The sequence below is a fragment of the Protopterus annectens genome, chromosome 1.part0 (assembly GCF_019279795.1).
Source record: "Protopterus annectens isolate FY-2018-M chromosome 1.part0, PAN1.0, whole genome shotgun sequence".
Classification (NCBI taxonomy): Eukaryota; Metazoa; Chordata; order Ceratodontiformes; family Protopteridae; genus Protopterus; species Protopterus annectens.
The window spans coordinates 804,846,063-804,867,338 of record NC_056725.1 but is presented as its reverse complement, the minus strand read 5'-3'; the positions used below and the strand labels follow the sequence as shown (position 1 = coordinate 804,867,338).

Here is a 21,276-nt window from a genome sequence, read left to right as displayed (position 1 = left end):
CTGGCTTAGGGAACAAAATTTACCTGATCATGTGAAAGCTAAACTTCTTGATGCTCCTTTACAAAAGGATGTACTATTTGGTACTAATGCTGAGGACATACTACGGAAAATGGAAGAAAAAGCCAAATCTATGCAAACTGTCAAGGCTTTCTTACAGGTCCAACCACCACGTTTTAGCAGAAATTGGCCTTCAAAAAACTGGTCCTTTCCAGTCACTGACAAGCCCCAAAGAGGTAGATACAGACGCACAAGGGGCAGAGGGCAATCACAAGGATCATATAGAGGCAGACAATGGCAATCTCCAGCACCAAGAGGTGGTGAAGACAGTGCACAACAATACAGGAAGCAAACCCAATGACTCCCTCATTTCCATGCCAAGCAAGTCTCGGCTGACAGCACCTTTGGGAGGGAAACTAGCATTATTTGCAAGCAATTGGCATATTGTCACAACAGACAAATGGATACTGGACATTGTAAACAGAGGCTACAAATTTCAATTTCACACTCTTCCAAAAATGAGAGGCATGCCAAACCTGCCACAAAATCAAAGGACAGAGGCACAACTGCAAATTTCAAAGCTCCTAAACATGAGAGCTATACAAAAGGTACCTACACACCAACAAGGTCAAGGTTTTTATTCAAGACTTTTTCTGGTACCAAGAAAAGGAACCAACTGGAGACCCATTTTGGACTTATCCATCCTAAACACATTCCTACTAGTGCCAAAATTCAAGATGCTCACATTACAGCAACTTCTTCCTATGCTGGGCAAGGAGTTTTGGTTGGTAACATTGGACCTCAAGGAGGCATACCTGCATGTCCCAATCAGACAAAGCTGCAGAAGATACCTCAGATTTCTTGCAGGTTCAATCCACTATCAATTATCTGCATTGCCCTTTGGCTTATCTACTGCGCCCAGAGTATTCACAAAGTGCCTGGCATCAGTGATTGCCTACTGCAGACTTCAAGGGATACAAATTTACCCTTATCTGGACGACTGCCTGATCCAAGCGGACAGCAAACGCATACTACTGGAACATCTGGCATATGTGACACGGTTACTGCTTTCTCTGGGATATACCATCAACAAGGAGAAATCAAGACTAACACCATCTCAGAAAATAACCTTCCTGGGTGCCAACTTGGACACAAACACCCAGATGGCATATCTTACGCCAGAAAAACAAGGGCAACTATCTCAGTACTTCAAAACACTAGCAAAAGTACCAGGCTTACTGCAAGGAAAATCCTGCAGGCTCTGGGATTCATGGCATCTTGCATTCTTCTAATCCCATGTGCAAAGCTGCATATGAGGAAACTTCAATGGTACCTAAAAATCTATGGTCTCAACACAGTCACAGTTTGGAAGCAATTATCCCAATAATTCCATGTTTGCAAAAGGAATTTCTATGGTGGGCCCAAGCATGTCAAGTAAACACAGGCCTTCCATTCTGCAAGCCTCAAGCAAAACAAGTCATAACCACAGACGCCTCAGATTATGCCTGGGGCGCATGAAGGACAGGTGCATTCAGGGCAGATGGTCCCAAAAGGAAAAGCACCTTCACATCAATCAAAAAGAAATGCTAGCAGTAATAAATGCAATTACAGCTTTCAAGGACTTCCTGCATCCAGGACAATTACTGATAAGAACAGACAACACCACAGTAATGTGGTACATAAACAAACCAGGAGGAACACATTCATACCCCTTGTGCAGACTAGCCATGACTCTTTGGAACTTGGCTCTGGAAAGACAAATCGAACTTCAAGTGCAGTACTTGCCAGGACTGGAAAACACACTGGCAGACACTCTAAGCAGAAATATGATAGATCCACACGAATGGAAGTTACATCCTCAGGTGTTTATAGAGATAATCCAAGCGTGGGGGAGGCCAGACATAGATCTTTTTGCCTCCCACAGGAACCATCAACTGAAAAAGTTTTGTTCAAGGACCTTTCATCCAAAGGCCTGGAAAGTGGATGCCCTTTCATTCAGTTGGACAGCATGGACAGTTTATGCATTCCCACCTCTGCCCCTTCTGCCCAAGGTGCTTTTGAAAGCAAGAACAGACAAACCGAGGATGATACTGATTGCTCCAGATTGGCCAAGGCAACACTGGTATCCACTCCTGAGGAGCCTAACACATACTCCTCCCTGGTCCCTGCCTCTAATGCCTCTTCTACTGACTCAGAACAGCTACAAAACTCTTCACAGTCAGCTGAATACACTCAACCTCGCTGCATGGAAAATTCCTTGACACCACAACAGTCCCTACTCTCCAAGGAGGTGCAGGATGTCATTTTGGAGGCCAGAAGACCATCTACTAGAAAAGCTTACTCCGCAAAATGGAAGCGGTTTTGCTGTTGGAATGAGAAAAGAGGGCCAGGACCCTAGAAAATTGAACTTGCCTCAGGTTTTACAGTACCTAGCTGAACTGCTGAACAGTGGACTTTCATTTTCTTCCATAAAAATACATGCCTCAGCCATTTCTGCAGAATTCAACACGGATCCTCCTTTATTCTCTCACCCACTCTTATGACAGTTCCTCAGAGGGGCTAAGAATATAAGACCTCCAAGGAAGCAACCAATACCAGCCTGGGACCTTAATTACATACTAGAAAAATTAATATTGCCTCCCTTTGAACCTGCTGCCTCAACAGATCTGCAATATTTGTCCTGGAAAACAGCTTTCCTTCTGGCCATCACTTCAGCTCGTAGGGTTTCTGAACTACAGGCCCTCATGGCGGTGCAGCCCTTCCTCATCTTCCATCAGGACAGGGTTTCCCTTCGTACCAATCCATCTTTTATGCCAAAAGTGGTATCCAGGGTAGCCTTAAATTAAGCCATACACCTACCTACCTTTTATCCTAACCCTCAAAACAAAGGGGAGAGGCTGCTTCACACTTTAGACATCCATAGGCAGCTACGTTATTATTTGGACAGAACAAAGTCCTTCAGGAAATCAGAACAACTTTTTGTGTCCTATGCCGTAGGGGCTCAAGGGAAACCAGTTACCAAACAGACCATTTCCAAGTGGATTGGCCACTGCATATGGTTTTGTTATTCCTATCATGGGAAATCTGTCCCTACTGGTATCAGATCTCACTCCACCAGGGCCACAGCCACCTCTACAGCCTTCCTCAGAGGCGTTCCTACTAAGGATATTTTGGAGGCAACCACTTGGAGTTCTGTACATACCTTCACAAAACACTACCACCTACCCTTATATTCCAGAACAAGAGCAGGCTTTGCCACTGCTGTTTTGCAGGGCATTCTGGCTCAACCCAGTTCCTCATAGAACCTACCACCCTATGCATAGCTTTGGGACTCTACCCATCTGTGATTACTGCAGCTGTATGCACGATGAACATAGTACAGTTTTGTACCTACCATAAATGTAGATGTTCGAGTGCTAATACAGCTGCAGTACAGGTTTCCCTCCCTCCTTCCCCACTTGGTAAAGGCATGGGGCCTAACAACCTCTTCATACCACCTGACTGGGTTATCCTGCTATGTTTTATTTGCTTGCTTACACTGATTTTGCATTACATTGCATTGCTTGCATATGTAGATAAGCCTTATTTATGTATTGCCTTCCTTTTGGGGGCACCTGACATCTGGGGCAAGAAAGACTGAAGAACATGGCGTCGGCTGTGTCTTATATACTCTGGCCTTACTGACGTCAGAAGAGTGTTTACCGACAACCGACGCTGGACCAAGACTTTGGAATTCGGCCGACCGAGGGACCGCCTGACGGCTGAAAACCCATCTGTGATTACTGCAGCTGTATTAGCACTCGAACATCTACATTTATGGTAGGTACAAAACTGTACTTTTCCCTCCCTCCATCCCCCTTTTTTTTCTTCTCTTTCCTTACAAGGGACATATTGGTATTTACTTTCTGCTGGTGGAGTTCTTCCACCGGAACCTGACACCTACTTGGGGGCTCCTGACAAGTTAGGGGAAGAAAAACTGATGTAATGGTGTCAGCTGCCTTACTTTATACTACTGACGACCTGACGTCAGTCCTGAAGCGGCAGCAACTGACGCAGAAATGCTTAGCCTCTGGTATTCGGGCCGGCCGAGGGCTACCCTGGCAGGGATAACCCAAAGTTGATGACTGCAACAGTGAATACACTCTAACATCTACAATTATGGTAAGTGTACACAACTGTACTTTCCTCTGCCGTTTTGTTGCTGTGAAAGTTTGTTTTATTTAATTACTTCAGTTTTTAGTGTCTTAAAGCTTCTAGCTTTCTGGGTTTTGTTAGTATTTAACATAATGCAGTCTTTGCTGTGTATGCTTTTTTGCACCAATTCCCTAGTGTACCTGGGGTGAAACCTCTTGATTTCTTTTACAACATATCCCAGAGTTTTGATTCTGAAACATTACAAGAAAGTTAAAAAAAAAAAAAAAAAAAAAAAAAAAAAAAAGCAAATAGATACTTGAGTGTTCTACCTTTTGACTCAGTCTCCTTAAAGTAGGATAAGGATTCCTTTCCTCCTGTCTTTCCTTCCAAGGTTCCTGGGTTGGACATTTTCCCCTTCCTCCTTCAGAACTCATCTCTACCAATTCTGAGACAGGATTCTTTAGCTATTCTGGTGTATCTCTATTAAGTTTCTGTAGTTCCAGGTCACCTTAAATGGAGAGATGGCAAATTTTCTTCAGTTTGTGAAGTCAGTCTATATCTTGATTCGAGGCGTCCTTCTGTGCCTTCTGTTAGGCTCTGTAGGTTTCTCTGCAGTCCATGTTTGAGTTGGTTTGTACAAGATTACAATGCTGCTTGTAAAAACTCGAATTGAACTGTTTCCCGACTTCCCCCTCCGTCTTTAGTGTAGCAAGAGAGGGCAGTCTTTTCACCACTTCTGTTCTTTCCTGAGTCCAGTTATGGCCCCATGTACATCAGAGCCAGTCCTCCAGTCAGTGACTCCTTGGTGAGCAGTGCTTTTGATAACTGAGCTGGTGCCATCATAATAAGCTGCGTTATTGACATTAACACTGAGCATCGCCAGGCTCAAGGCACTCAGTTCTGACTGGTCAGTACTGATGTTGATGCTGATCTCCCTCCACCCTATTTTCTGTTTTGGCCACATAGACATTCGAGATCTCAGCACTGAAGCATTCTTTGTTGTTTATGTGGCTTCAGCAGAAGGAGTCCCTTTGGCACTGACCTTGTCAGTACTGAGTCCTTCAGATTCAACTTCCTGGTGCCACATTCCTTGGTGTCAGCCCAGACAGTTTGACAGGAGTAGATGCAGAATGATTTACTTTGGATGATTCCAAGAGGAGCCAGGGATGGGAAGAGCACTACCCATCAACATCCACCAGTTTGAAATTTTGATTTTGATTCTATGATCTGTCCCCTCAAAGAAACACGGGAGCGAAAAGGTGCTGTAAAGATAGGACCCGCATCCTGTCTTGAGTACTCTTCTTCTGACTGGGTCAAAATCTCCCTATTTGCCTAAGAAGAGGGAATGTAAAAGGAAGCACTTGGACTCACTCAGGGTTCCTATTCATAAAAGGGTTCTCATCCAGGAAAAAAGAGGTAATTGTTTCCCTCTACTCGTCACTCATTAGACCCATTATAGAGTCCAACGCCCCTTTTGGAATGTACCTCACAAGACATCTGCAACAGCTGGAAAGGCCACAGAAGTACCTCACAAAGAGGATTACTGGCCTCAAACAAATGCCCTACACTGACCGCCTCAAAAAACTCCAGCTTTACTCCGTAGCATATCGCCTACTCCGAGGTGATCTCTGCCTAACATATAAAGCTATGTCAAACTCAGAGCTGTTGGACATGCTACACCTAAAGAAATCCCAATCCCTCCAAGCTACACGCTCTAGGGACCTAAACCTTGTCACTACAATAAACAGGACACGCTGGAGGGATAGATTCCTGTCCCAGAGACTTCCTATACTCTGGAACAAGCTACCCATCTATGTCAAGCAAAGTTCTTCATTAGCACTCTTCAAGAAAAATCTTGATGAGTGGATGGGAAATAGGAAGTACGCCCTGGGGATCACTTCTGTGTCTCTGCTGGACAGTGGCACAGGGAAATAACTTTCTTGGGTGGCGTAAGCTATGGTACCTTGCTGGCTAGGCTTACGTAGGCCCTTGGGCCGATAGCCTAGTACCTACCTATGAAGAAGAGGCCTCTCACACTTCCCCTTCTGAGGACTGTAACTTTGAAGATATCCAAAAGTTGAATCATCAAAGCGGTCTTTTGCCCATTGAACCAGTCTCTCAGAAAGCCTCCTAGAGGATGTTTTGCATGTCTGTGGTTGTTCCCCCAGACCAAATTATTTATTTGGTACTGCTGAAGGTTAGGTGAAAGCCTGATGTGTAGAGTCCATCATAAGAAAGCCAATAAAGAATTCTTTGGCCTCCCAAGGACTGGCAACACTGGAGTAGGTGCCATTGGATTACTACATTTTTCTAGCCACAGCTGTTTACAAAGAGCCTTCTGAAAAGAACCTAGTGCCCCCAACCCAACAGAGTCGTAGGCCATTTTTACTGTAATGGACTTAAGTTACCACATGAACATGAAGAGAATTCATAGTGATGTAGCAGAGAAAAACTGTTGGAGCATTGCATACGCTAGGCAGAATTGGGCCTGAACTCCAGATCATAGTGCTTCAAGGCATTGATAATGTATCAGTAATGTGTTGGACAGTAATTTTTGTTTTGGTATATTTTAAAGGTAGCCCTGGAATACTGTTTCAAAGTGCATCTGTCTCTTAGACTTTCACAAACTTACAGGCAGTTTAATGTGGGCAACCAATTTTTTCTTCAAGTATCTTTTGTTCAAGAATGCTTGATGCATGGAAAATATTTCCAGGTTACTGTGGTGGCAGTTGCCTTATTGCCATTTCATACTGTGCTTTGTGAAAGTAATTAACTGAACTTTGTTTAAATTGCAGAAGAACGAAAACTGGATCCAGAAGAAAAGCCTCTCGTGGTTCAATTAAACTGGAACAAAGATGATAGGGAAGGAAGATTTGTACTGAAAAATGAAAATGATGTAATTCCACCAAAGGTAAGATCTTTACAATTAGCAAAGGAATAGTTTTATTGGGATGTAACACTTTCTCTTAGTAGATGGATAGTGCATTACAATTGTCTGAGTCACAGAACCAGCTTCTGAATTACCTTTGTTTTTGTTAACTAAATGGTTGAGAAGAAAGTGGTGTGGCTTGGAATGATCAGCAGTTTTCCTGTCTTGTTTATTCCGGGGGGGGGGGGGGGTTATACACTGTGAATATGATGCAAGGTAGAGGCTTCAACCTTGACTTAGTTAATTGGGCAGTGCACAAACTTACCTTCTGCAACATGCTTCACATTGAGATCACTGCTCAAAACTACGTACTGGGTGCAAGCACAATACTTTGATTTCATCAGTAGCAGGATGACATTTATGCAAACAGGATTTCACTTCTAAAAGATATGCAATAACAAGGTCAGAATCTACGTTGGCAACTCTCCCAATACCACATCAGTTAGTACAACAGGCTTATTGCTATCCATTCAACTTTATCCATTGTACTTTCTATACAAGTATGAGCAGTTCAGTTACTCCAGTAATAAATACAATACTGGGATTTTAACATTTTGTTTATAAAAACAGTGGCATCACCCTGTGTTGAAGTAAAAGGTGGAATGTATGGCTAGTTGTTGAGCAGTGCATCTATTTTGTTTAGTTTTTGGTCTCGGAAAATTAATGTTATCTTTATCAATAAACACACAATGCATGGTCTTCTGCCTTTAATGACTGACAGCTGTTTTATGTAAAAAGGATATGCCTAGCTCCTTGTAAGCTGAAGAAGCAAGATTAATATGTGCTTTTACTGTATTACCTCTGCATCTGCATACAAATGGTAGCTACCTAAACTGTTTGTTACCATGTTAAAATAAAGGGAAAATTCATGTTGCCTGTGTTTTTTCTTCACTGAGGTTCTCCCCTGTGTATTCCTGCAAATGCATGTAATGAATTTTTTGGCTAAAGCAATACCACAATCAAGTAACATGACAAGTCTTCTGTTTGTTAACATAGACTTTAGTGGTCACCAGAGACCGTAAATGACTTGTGTAAATGGCAGCAAAATTTCTGAATATTACTTGTGCTTTGGGATATCTGTGGTGGTGGTGCTGCGGTAGCGTTGTCAATTCACAGTAAGACGTTGTCCTGTTAAATTCTCAGCTAGAGCGTCTTCTCTGTGGAGACGTGTGTGAATGGGTGTGCCTTCGTTGAAGGTTGTGCGTCAGAGCTGGCAACTCGGCACGTAAAAATCTACTGCCAATCATTAGCGGACCGGAGTTCCGCTGTGGCGACCCCTAACTGGGAAAAGCCGAACGACACAACTTGTGCTTTGGGATAGGAAAAAATCTGTTTAGCTATATTTCACTTTAGAATGGAATCCTGGTCGATTTTTTTCTAATACTGAATATGATAATCTGCCAACTGTGTGGATAACAAAATGAACTGCACATTTTCTATTTACATGTGAAGAAGGCAGAATAAGTATTGAGTAAATCCAACAAATGGAAATCAGTTTAAACTAAAACAGAGTGGGGTAGTTGTGTAGCACTTTCCTGAATTAATGACAAAATGCAATAAGACTGTAAAAATGTTGACAGTCTTATTGGTTCTCTTCTACTTCTTTGCACCAGTATTTAACACAGCATAGCTTTTTTTTTTTTTTTTTTTTTTGCTTTAAAATCATTTCTTTTTTTGCTGTGTGATGGCTGAGTTTTTGAGTTTTCTGCAGAATCCCCTCATAGTACTTATAAGTAATCATTCTGTCACTTTCATAATTGGCTTGTCAAGAGTCAGAGTGGTGTTTATTTCTCTTATTAGAAAATCAGTGAAGTAATTTTTACTTGTGTTTTGTAAATTAGCATATTAATCCTGACATAAAAAGATATGACTACGATTTCACAATGTTAAATGGGATAGTTGCAGAAAGGGTTAAGTATCCTGTGTTTTTTTTTTTTTTTTTGCATTGATCATGACCCTGTTAATCAACATTTCTACTCCTTTATTGTGATCCTAAGTCAGAAATTCACAAGAGCAAGTTTCAACAAGTTTAAACCATAGGTGTTCATTGCAGGGATTACTGCTATAGCAGAATCCTTTTCCCATGGAAATTAAGGGAAATAACTGCAGGTAGATGCCTCCTCTTTCAGTCTGACTTCACAGCTGTTTGGATGTATTCTTGGGTTTGGTTATCTTTTCTGATGTTCATCGTGTTACCCTGCTGCAGTCATCACACTTGGGTTATCCTGTCGTCAGGCAGTCCCGCAGTCGGCCAGAATTCCAAAATCTTGGTCCGGCGTCGGTTGCTGTCGCTTCTTCCCTGACGTCAGTGCGCCAGGGGTATATATATTGTAACAGACGCCATTTTCTTCAGTCTTTCTTGCCGCGCGGTGCCCGAAGCAGCAGCAGTTCGCAAGTGCCGGTCGGCCGACTCCTGAGATTTTCGAATTCGAATTTCAGACCAAAGTCTTCTATAAAGCTAAGTACCCCGTTGGGGAAACTTTTCTTGCCTCAGACCGATGTCAGAAAAAGTTAACAATTGTATTTCTTGTGGGAAGCAAATACCTCATAAGGATTTTCATTCTTATTGCATACCTTGCCTAGGCCCAGACCACGACGTCACTAGTTGTCATTTTTGTGCTAGGTTTAATAAACGTACTATTAAAAGACGCTTTGATCTTGCACGACACTACTTCGGTAGAAAATTTAATTACAGTATGCCGTCGGAGCAACCGACTACCGGTGTGCACAAAAAACGCAAGGATAAGGACAGACAGCCCAGGCCTAAGCCAGATTCCGAGGCCTCGGCTGGTCCGGTCCTCAGTGAGGCTCCAACGCAACCCCTGACTACCGCAGATCTGGAACCCGAGACCGCTTCGGAACTTTTGGCGGAATGTACCAGGCCGACGCAACCATTTTGTTCTGGCCCTACCGACGACATTGCTGATAAAGATGGTGCTGCAGAAACGCCATCGTTTTCTGAAGCCGTTTTCAGACCGACTACGCTCACCATTGAAACGTATCCTAAGACGAAGACTCCTATTAAATCTAAAAGGACTGCACTTCAGTCCCCTGTTCAAGGCCCCATGCCTAAGAAACAGATGCTCAAAATGGCTGAAGATTTGATCTCTTTAATCAGGGATTCCCAGCCTCCTCCTGACAAAAGGCCTAGACAAGAGGAAGATTATGCATCCTCTGAACAAGTGTCCATCTCTCCAGCCTCCTCTGAAGACCAAGATTACTCCTTCTCCCCTTATGAAGATTCTGATGCTGAGGATTCCATTCCCTCAGCTTCTCCTCCTGAAGACTACTCCTTTGGGGAAACTTTACACACTATGAGGGAACATTTCCACTGGGAAGGTCAGGACTACTCTGACGCGAAGGGAAGGCTCAGAGAGTTTCTTTTACTCCCCCAGCACAGAACACTTGCCATCCCACTCGTGTTAGACATTGTGGATGATGTTTACTTAGAATGCAGTTTGAACCCAGACTCTCTACCTCCTGCTCCGGCCAAGCCTGACAGATACTATAGAGTGCTTGATTCCCACAAATTTCTATACAAAAGTCCTGTTGCTGACCCAGAGACAATCTCCCAGGGTCCCAAAGGGGCTAAGGCTTCTATGGCTAAAAATTCTGTACCCACTGAAAGGGATTCCAGAGCGTTAGACAGGTGGGGGAAAAAGCTTTACACCTCAGCCACTCTAGCTATGAGGGCATTAAATTGCCAATTTCACATGCTTAAGTATCAGCAATTTCTAATCTCTCAGTTAAAGCAAAGAATCACCACTCTCCCTCAACAGTCTGAATTGAAAGAAATGCAGGATCTGTTGCATGCAGCTGAACAGGTGGGCAAACACACCTTACAATGTGGGTTTGATTCTCCGTTGGCCTCCTGCAGAGCAGCTGTCACTGGGTCTGCTATACATAGGCATGCTTGGTTAAAGGAACAAACTCTGGCTGATCATGTTAAAGCAAAACTTCTAGATGCACCCTTACAGCAGGCTGTTCTTTTTGGAGTTAAAGCAGAAGAAGTCTTAAAGAAAATGAAGGATAAGGCGAAATCTATGCAGACAGTCAAAGATTTCCTACAGGTACAGCCCCCTCGCTTCAGCAGAAACTGGCCAACAAAAAATTGGTCCTTTCCAGCTACTGACAGACCACAGAGGGGTAAATACAGATGCCCAAGAGGCAGAGGACAACCGCAAGCCCATTACAAACCTCACCAATGGGGCACTACAACACAGAAGGGAGGAGAAGACAGGTCCCAATCTACCAGAAGGCAAACTCAATGACTTGCACCTCATCCGGCCAAGCAACTCTCTCTTGGCAGCCCCCTTGGGAGGAAAACTCGCACTTTTTTCAGATAACTGGCACATTGTCACAAAGGACCTAGACATAATTTTACGAGGATACAGATTCCATTTCCACACCTTGCCAATGAAAAGAATGCCAAACCTGCCACAAAATCAATGGGCAGAGGCACAAAAGCAAATTACAGCTCTCATGGACATGAGAGCCATTCAACTGGTACCTACTCGAGAGCAAGGTCAAGGATTTTACTCAAGACTTTTTCTAGTGCCCAGAAAGGACAATGCCTGGAGACCTATTCTGGACCTTTCCATTTTAAACACATTCTTACAAGTACCCAAATTCAAGATGCTAACACTACAGCAGCTTCTTCCCATGTTGGGCAAGGAGGCATGGCCAGTAACGTTGGACCTCAAGGAGGCATACCTGCATGTCCCTATCAGACAAAGTTGCAGAAGATACCTCCGTTTCATTGCAGGTTCAACCCTTTACCAATTCTCTGCACTGCCCTTTGGCTTATCTACTGCGCCCAGAGTCTTCACAAAATGCCTGGCACCAATAATTGCATACTGCAGACAAAGAGGAATTCAAATATACCCATACCTGGACGACTGCCTCATCCAAGCAGAAAGCAAGGACATTCTCTTGCATCATCTGGCTTTTGTAAAACATCTACTAAACTGCCTGGGGTACACAGTAAACGAAAAGTCAAAACTAGTACCCTCACAAAATATGACATTCCTGGGTGCCAGCTTGAACGCAACGGCCCAGAAGGCTTATCTGACGCCAGACAAGCAACTACAGCTGACTCAATATTTCAAAACAATGGCAACAAAGACCCAATTAACTGCAAGAAAAATTTTGTAGGCTTTGGGCTTCATGGCATCTTGCATACTACTAATACCATTTGCAAAGCTGCATATGAGGAAATTACAGTGGTACCTAAAAAGCGTATGGTCTCAACACAGCCACAGCTTGGACACAATCATATCTCTCATTCCCTGCCTACAACAGGAGTTTCTATGGTGGTCACAGGCATGTCACCTCAACAAGGGTCAGCCTTCCACCTTGCCCCCAGCCAGGCAAACTATCACCACAGATGCATCAGACTACGCCTGGGGGGCACACATGGCAAGACATGTTCAAGGCATATGGACTGCAGATCAAAGAAATCTGCACATCAATCAAAAAGAGATGCTAGCTGAACAGAAAGCTCTGACAGCCTTCAAGAATCTATTACATCCAGGACAACTTACAATAAAGACGGACAACACCACAGTAATGTGGTACATAAACAAACAAGGGGGTACTCACTCCTACCCTCTATGCAGGCAAGCAATGATCTTATGGAACACAGCTCTGGCTTACCAAGTTCAGTTACAAGCTCAATTCCTGCCAGGACAGAAGAATACATTGGCAGACGACCTCAGCAGAAACATCATGGATCCCCACGAGTGGAAACTAGATCCACAAGTATTTACAATGATAACTCAAAAATGGAACCTTCCAGACATAGACCTGTTTGCCAGCCCTCAAAACTATCAAATAACAAAATTTTGTACAAGGACACTTCACCATCAAGCTTGGAAAGTAGACGCACTCTTTCAGTTGGAAAAACCTGACAGCATATGCCTTCCCTCCATTGCCTCTCCTCACAAAGGTGCTTCTGAAAGTCAAAAAGGAGAGACCACGACTGATTCTCATAGCCCCACACTGACCACGCCAGCATTGGTACCCACTATTGAGAAATATGGCCCACGGCCCATCTTGGATCTTACCACAAATTACCCATTTGCTCACACAACAAAACAATCGGATTCTTCACAGCCAACTCAAAACCTTAAATCTGGCTGCATGGCAAATCACCTAAGCATCCAGCCAGCTCCTCTTTCCCAAGCAGTTATGGATGTTATTCTGGAAGCTAGGAGACCAAGCACCAGGAAGGCTTATTCAGACAAATGGAAAAGGTTTTTGTGCCTGGAACCAAGCTAAAGGCCAAGACACATTTCGGCCTCACATGCCTCACATTCTACAGTACTTAACTGAGATGTTGCACAAAGGACTTTCCTTCTCCTCCATTAAAATCCATGCATCAGCTATTTCAGCCCACTACAACACAGATCCACCCTTATTTTCGCATCCACTTCTAAGGCAGTTCCTCAGAGGGGCAAAAAACATTAGGCCCCCCAGGAGAGCACCTACACCAACATGGGACCTCAATTTTGTTCTGGAAAAACTAACGCTACCTCCCTTTGAACCAGCTTTCTCTGCAGATCTTCATTTCCTATCATGGAAGACTGCCCTGCTGCTAGCAATAACTTCAGCTAGAAGAGTCTCAGAGCTGTAGGCACTAATGGCAGTGGAACCTTTCCTCATTTTTCATCAAGACAGAGTTTCTCTACAAACTAATCCTTCCTTTATGCCTAAGGTGGTTTCCAGTGTGGCTTTAAATCAAACCATCCACTTACCCACCTTCGTCCCAAATCCACAGAACAAAGGTGGGAGACTCCTGCATTCCTTGGACATTCACAGGCAACTTCGTTACTACTTGGACAAAACTAAGGCTTTCAGAAAATCTGACCAGCTCTTTGTATCCTATGCTACAGCTTCACAAGGGAAGGCTATTTCAAAACAAACCATGTCCAAATGGATAGGACATTGCATACGTTTCTGCTATACCCATCATGGAAAACCAGTTCCTGCTACCATTAGGCCCCACTCTACCAGGGCAACAGCTACATCTACAGATTTTCTCAGGGGGGTTCCAACCAAGGAGATTTTGGAAGCTGCAACTTGGAGTTCAGTACACACCTTTACCAAACACTATCACTTACCACTTTACTCTAAGACTAGGGCAGGCTTCGCCACTGCAGTTCTGCAGGGCCTTATAGCCTCCTCCAACCCTCTATGATTCCTCCACCCATCCTTAGCTTTGGGATTCAACCCAAGTGTGATGACTGCAGCAGGGTAACACGATGAACATAGTACAGTTTTGTACCTACCATAAATGTAGATGTTCGAGTGTGTACACCCTGCTGCAGTCCAGGTTACCCTCCTTCCATCCCCTCTGAACTAACTGGCTAAAATCTCTACAATACCTTCCTGACGTATTTGCTTATAGCTGGAGGGATTTTGTGTTTGTGCAAAATTTACTCATTTTGGTACTAATTACTGACCACCTTTTTGGGGGCACCTGACATCTGGGGCAAGAAAAACTGAAGAAAATGGCGTTGGTTACAATATATATACCCCTGGCGCACTGACGTCAGGGAAGAAGCGACAGCAACCGACGCCGGACCAAGACTTTGGAATTCCGGCCGACTGCGGGACCGCCTGACGACAGGATAACCCAAGTGTGATGACTGCAGCAGGGTGTACACTCGAGCATCTACATTTATGGTAGGTACAAAACTGTACTTTTCACAGGACGTTGGTCCGATGTTGAACTTTTACGTGTGTTTACTTAAAAGTGTATGTGGTTAGATGCCTTATGGCTCCTATGATTATTTGCATTGTCTTGTCCTGTGCCCCTGTTGTGTCTGAAGCAGTCTGTGATGTTTTCATTGCCAGAAGAAGCAGTCTGTCAGAGGTTCACCACTCCTTTCAAGGTGACTTCTGAAGAACAATAAGCACCCAATTTGGGAACAGATCTCTTACAGTAGAGTGGCTTATGGTTTACATCTTTGAGTCCTCATTTTGGATTTTTGAATTACAAATTAGTTGGTAATTTTGTGGTGCAGGACATCCCCAGAAAAGTATTACAAATATTTTGCCAAAGGACTGCAATTTGCAGTGGTTATTTTTCTTGGGGGTGACCCACAACATCTGTTGTAGACAGTGTCCCCCTATTAACAAGAAAAGTCTGTTCTTTTGGGCCAAAAACCGTAGGACCTTCCTGAAGCACAAAAAGCTTGCAACATTGGTATAAAGAAGTCTCTGCTGGCATCCGTAAGCAGTAAATATTGTTCAAAAGAAGGCAAATGGATATGGCAAAATTATATACCTAAAATGGTTGTGGATAGGTGATGTAGGGTCTTAGTGTCCCCAAGTGTCCTGCTGTGAAGCCTAAGGATGTCTAGTCCTGTGAGTTGCTCAATTCCACTATCTAATGTAATTGTGTATCCATCTGTCCTAGCGCCTTCAGAGGCAAACAACAGAATCCAGGTAACTGTTCCCAACAAATAGTCTCTCTTGATAAAAGCAAGATCGGCAGGCCAGATGCTGGCCTCCTGTCTGATCACAGTAGCCACTGGTAAGTAAAGTAAGAAGTTAAACCATTAAGAACAGAAACTTTTGCAGTGCTTTTTACTCAGTCTTCAGAGATTTGAATTGTGAGATCCATATGGAAAGCTATCAGTGGGATATTTTCAGACACATGACCTCCAAAGTTGGGAAGCATGCCAATAAGTGTGACTGTGATGCCACAGGTGCACATAGATGTGCATTCACAAGTTTGAGTAAGCATGCTTGGCTTAAGATTCAGCCACTGCCAGGAAGTTGTTGGACAGTTACTGTAAAATGTTTTTGCCCTTTCCAAGGAAATTTTCTAAAATCTGAAGGAGAAAAGGAAGAGGATGGATTTGGTTAAGCAACTTTAACAACCCCCACCCAAACTATCAGAATAAATCAGTAACTAATCCACAAAATGGCCATTTGACAGAAAGCATTCAAAGACTGATCAATTTTAAACAGAGGAGGGCCTGTGGAAACAAAAGAATCTGAGAGGCGGCAGATTCTGGGGTGGGCAGTAGTGACTAGAGTTCTAAAACAAATTCCCTCTCCCTTCCTCCCAGGATATTTGTAAAGGCACCTGAGAGGAGGAGGAATCTTTCATTTCAGGGAATTGATTTGTCTTAGCAGTCAGCAGATGGATATGAGTGAAATTGTTGTTAGGCTGCAAAGTGTAAATAATCTGATTTTGTCTGTTCCACTCATCCTCAACTGATTGATCTTTGGATCAGACTTTGGCCACTTTCCATACTTTTTGATCAGTGGCTCAGGCTCCTCCTCTTACCCATAACACTGTTTTACCTCATACCTTGTAAGCCACTCATAAGCTACAGACCTGGATCTATTGACTTAGTGGTTGTGGAAGGTTTAGGTACAGGTAAATGATTTTTTTTATTACTATTTCTTCATTGCTTTTCTAGATTTTTTTGTAGTTATCCAGGATGTGAGGTAAACCATCTAGGTTTAAGAAATGTTGCTTTTGGACATAAAACCCTCCTCAAGATGCCCATTCTAAATAGTTTATTGTTCAGGAGCTTTGCACCTGGAGGAGGACTGCTTAGCCTGTGCTGCTTTTGAGACCAGAGATTTAAGTGACAGGTGCTCCAAACTCTTACTTAAGGGGCTTCTCCCTGCCACAGTTGGAGAAATTCTTCCATGTCAGTCTTCATCTTCCCCTTCATAAAAAAAAAAAAAAAAGAACAAAGGGTAGATGTCTAAGTATAAAGAAAAAGACAAGAAATGGGAGAAGGGGAAAGAGAATCCTCCAGGAAGTGTTCTCCAGAAAGATCAGGTTCATCTTAACCTGCTACAAAAGTTTTGAAGCCATCATATATATCCTTTGCTCTGGAGCCTGTGAGGTTTAGGTCTCCTATCCCACTGTTTCCTGGCCCAGGTTATCTGCAGAACAAGCTGGGTAAGCTTAGGTCACCTTTTTGAAGGAAAGGTCTTTTCAGAGGGTGTAAAAGGCCACTGTCCATGGCTTTGTTTCTGAGACCAGTGTTGCCCTCCAGAAGGCTGTTTGAGGGTGACTTCGACTGAATGATGAGGATGATTTTGAAGAGACTGATTCAGCTGGGGGTTCTCCTAGTGCAGACTTCTTTTAAAGGGTTGGGATTCTTTCCTTCCTCTTCACTGATTGTAATTCCTTCCCCAGACTAACCTTCTGATTCGGGACCATTCTATCCTAGTGTACCCCATGGAATGTCTGTATTGGAACTGAAAGACTGGACCTCTTAGACTCTGAGAAATATCTGTGACTCCGTGAACTTAGTGCTTCTGATCTGTCAGTGAGTCTCTGAGCCAAGGTTTCTGTGACGATGTTTGGATAGGGCCTAGGTCAACTCTAAAGCTTTCTGATTATCCCTTCCTCTTGTGTTTTTTTTTTTTTTTTGGTTTTTTATTTTTGTTTTGTTTTTTGCTGTCTACAGCTTAGCTCCAGAATCTGCTTTGGAGCTGAGCCTAGTGGGTTCTTGGAGCTTGCCCTTTCCAGGGTCTATGGGAGCTGATTTGGGACCAGTATCAGCATCGGCATTTGAGTACTGTAGCAGTCCATTAAGCAAGTGTCCTTTACTCACTCGGATCCACCCCTCTACCCATGGAGATTTTAGTTTCCTCTCTTTCTGTCATGTTGAGTAAGCCAGCCCCTTGATGTTTCCAAGCAATTCACTTCATGGACTTGCTGTCTGCTTCAGAGACTTCTCCAGACCATCCCACTGAGGAAGTACACCAAAAGCATCCAGTGCAAGAGGACGCAAGTGGACTTGGATTCCCTCACCAAAGATGCTGAAATTGAAGAGGGGGAGGGGTCACCCAAATCTTCTTGAAGATGCCCCATATGGTGAGATCCTTGAGCTATTTGGGCAGAAAGGGGGGGGTGGGCCACTGACATGCCCTCCCGGGAGGAATCTGTATTTGTCTATGTTTTTGGAGCTGGCCCGTGTACTTCTTGAGAGATGTGTCCTGCAGACAAACTGGTAGACCTGGCTTCCAGGTGGGCATTGAAGGAACTGGACATGGTTGAACCAGTCCCCTGACAACCTTATAAAATTCTGGTTTTCAGATATTTTAGAGCGTGATAAAAAATGTGAAATTTCATATTCCACATGTAGTTGATACTGGAAGGTAAGATATGAGGATTTAAATTTGGACTGTATATGCAAACTGGGTAGGTTCATAGGTTGGTACTAGGCTATCGGCCCTAGGGCCTATAGAAGCCTAGCCATAACAATTCCCAGGCTATTTCTTATCACAATATTTACTTCTCTGGACCCCTGTCTAGCAGGGTGACTGACGTGATCCCCCCGGGGTGAATTTCCTATCTCCTATCCATTCGTCAAGGTTCCTTTTGAAGAGGGCCAAAGAGGTGCTCTGCTTGACATGTATGGGCAGTCTGTTCCAGAGTCTGGGGGGTCTCTGGGTCAGGAACCTATCCCTCCAGCATGTTTTGTTCATTGTGATGACAAGGTTTACATCTCTGGAGCGTGTGGCTCTGAGGGATTGGGATTTCTTTAAGTGTAGCATGTCCAACAGCTCCGGGTTTAACATGGCCTTGTATGTTAAGCAGAGATTGCCTCTGAGTAGACGATATGTGACAGGGTATAACTGGAGTTTTTTTAGATGGTCAGCATAGGGCATCTGCTTTAGGCCTGTAATTCTTTTAGTGAGGTATTTCTGTGGCCTTTCCAGTTGTTGCAGATGCCTTGAGAGGTACATACCAAATGGGGTGTTGTATTCTATAATGGGTCTAATGAGGGATGAGTACAGTGGGACCATGACCTCCTTTTTTCTGGATGACAAACGCTTCGTGATGAGGTGTGCCACATAAAAGGATTTCCTGACTGTTGTGGTGATGTGGTTATCGAAGATGAGACCACTGTCCACCTGTGTCCCTAAGTCTCTTATCATACTTCGGTGTTTAGTGTACTGCCACCTATGTGGTAATTCACAGGTACATGTTTTTTCCCAAAGGGGATACCTATATATTTCTTGGCATTGAGCTTGAGCCCATGGCTCTGGCACCAAGCATCTGTTTCTGTAAGGCCCTTTTGTAGAATATCCACATAATTTGGGGATTCAATAATGACTCCCAGTTTGCAGTCATCTGCGATCTTTGTTAACCAGAGTCCCTTAGTGTTGGCCTGTATTTCAGAGAAGTAGATACCAAACAAGAGCAGTCCCAGGACTGAACCCTGAGGTACTCCACTTGCCACTTGTCTGGAGCTGGATTTGGAGCTGGCTACTTTTACAGTGTGGGTTCTGTCACTAAGCCAGTTGACAACCCATTGAGTGACGTAGGGATTAATGCCCAGCTTAGTCAGTTTATCTATGATTCCAGAATGGGGGAATGGTGTCGAAGGCCTTGGCGTGGTCCAGAAAGGTTGTGTGAACTGCCTTATCCTCGTCCACAACTCTGTAGACTGATTCGACAAAGTCAGTCAGGTTCAGGAGACAAGATCAGCCCTTAATGAACCCAAACTGGGTGGGGTCCAGTGTTTGAAGGTTGCCATTGTTCCATGATAATACGTTCCATGGCCTTGCAGATCAGGCTCGTCAGACTGATGGGGCAGTAGTTCCCAGGATCCAAGGTGGATCCCTTCTTGAGGAGTGGGATAAATGTTGCTGTGCGCCACTCATTTGGTACAAAGCCTGAGGTGAGGCTAGGATTAAACATGACACTTAGGTGAGGTGCCAGTTCATTTTGTAGTTCATGTAGTACACAGCCCGGGATGTTGTCTGGTCCCATGGATGCTGTATTCTTAGCTTTGGAGAGTGCGTTTTTTAACCTGTGTGGCCGTTATTACTAGAATTTGGCAATCATTTGGTATTGAAATGGGCCCTTTAGGGGGATAAAGTTGGCACTGAATCGATCTGCCAAGATATTGGCAATATCTTTGGGATCAGTATATTTAATGCCATTCTGTTGTAGCTCAGAGCAGACCTGAGCATTGTCATTTAAATTCTTGACATGGCTATCGAATGCCTTGTGGTTATCTTTGGAATCTTTGGCAATTTTATTTTTGTAACTAGCTTTGGAGGATTTTATGAGGGATCTCAGCTTCTTACTGAGGCTGGTAAGGGAGTTTTTTGCATCCTGGGATTTTCCTCTTTTCTGCAACAGTTTCTTCCTTTTGTTGTAAAGTCTGTTTATGGCAGGGGATCACCAGATTGGCTTCCTTTTTGTTGGAGGAGAGCGTCTTAGTTCTGTTTGGGGTGGCATGATTCATGCACGAGTGGATCTGCTCAGAGTGCCGTAGTGTAGGATTCAGCAGTCGAACTTTCAGTTCCCGTCTGCATGGGTGTCATGAACTCTGTCACTTCTGACTTCAGTAGCATGAAGTTGGCTTTGGAGAAGTTATTTACGGAGGTTTCCTTATTGCGTGGTGGGGGAGGGATGTGGATGTCAAGGGTGGTTAGCTTCCAATGAGGGAGTGACCATAGGTGTGGACCATCGATTTCCCATGTTGGTAATGACCAGGGTGCTTGGTTGTATCTTAATATTTTCCAGTATTTTTAGAAAGGTGTAGTGAGAGTCTTGGGGCATGGTGGGGGATCTGTAGCAAGCTACAATTTGGATTGCAGTCTTACCTAGTGTTAGTTGCACCTGGAGAATTTCAGATGCATTGTGTTGGGCAACTAGCCTGGTGGCGTGAATATCCTTGGTGAATATGGAGACACCACCTTTAGCGTTTCAGTCTTAGTTTGGTGGCCGAAAAGTGTGGTAAGAGTTGTAGCCTGGTATTGCAGGGGTGCTCTCTGGACATGCCTGGTTTGGTGCTTTTGTTTGTAAAGTACAAGAGCTGCTTTCCCTTACCTTAGCAAGGTACTTTGCAATTATAGGCTGTTTAGTGCCTACGATAAATTTTTCCTTATTAACAAGGAGAGTTGAGTGCCTGTATCGGTTTAAGGCTTCCTAGTGCTTTCCAGCAGGTTTTAGAGCAAGTGCTAGTCCCAGGGATGCTTAAAGGTAAGATGAAAAAAAAAATGGTTTATCCTAAACACTGCACTGTGCACTAGAGAAGTTAGATGTGAAAGTAGGTAACTTAAGATGTGAAGTTGTTAAATCTCGCTGTTTATTCTCAGGCTCCGACATGGCCAGTAGCTCAAGACCAAGCCCCTTATCCCACAATGCAGTGCTGGAATTACCTCAGGTCTAGTTTGCCGCGGCAAGAGAGATCTTGGTGATCCAGTTAGCTCGGACC

The 21,276-nt window shown here is 43.8% G+C and overlaps 1 protein-coding gene across 12 annotated transcripts in view; it reads left to right on the top strand.

Annotated features, from left to right (window-relative positions):
• AFDN (afadin, adherens junction formation factor) overlaps positions 1 to 21,276 on the top strand; it is a 3,286,836-nt gene that overhangs the window by 400,661 nt on the left and 2,864,899 nt on the right. For all 12 annotated transcript variants that reach the window (XM_044063225.1, XM_044063199.1, XM_044063191.1 and 9 more), the window contains exon 3: positions 6,927 to 7,042. In XM_044063225.1, the coding sequence (XP_043919160.1) occupies positions 6,927 to 7,042 (116 nt within the window). The remainder of the gene's footprint in view (positions 1 to 6,926; positions 7,043 to 21,276) is intronic.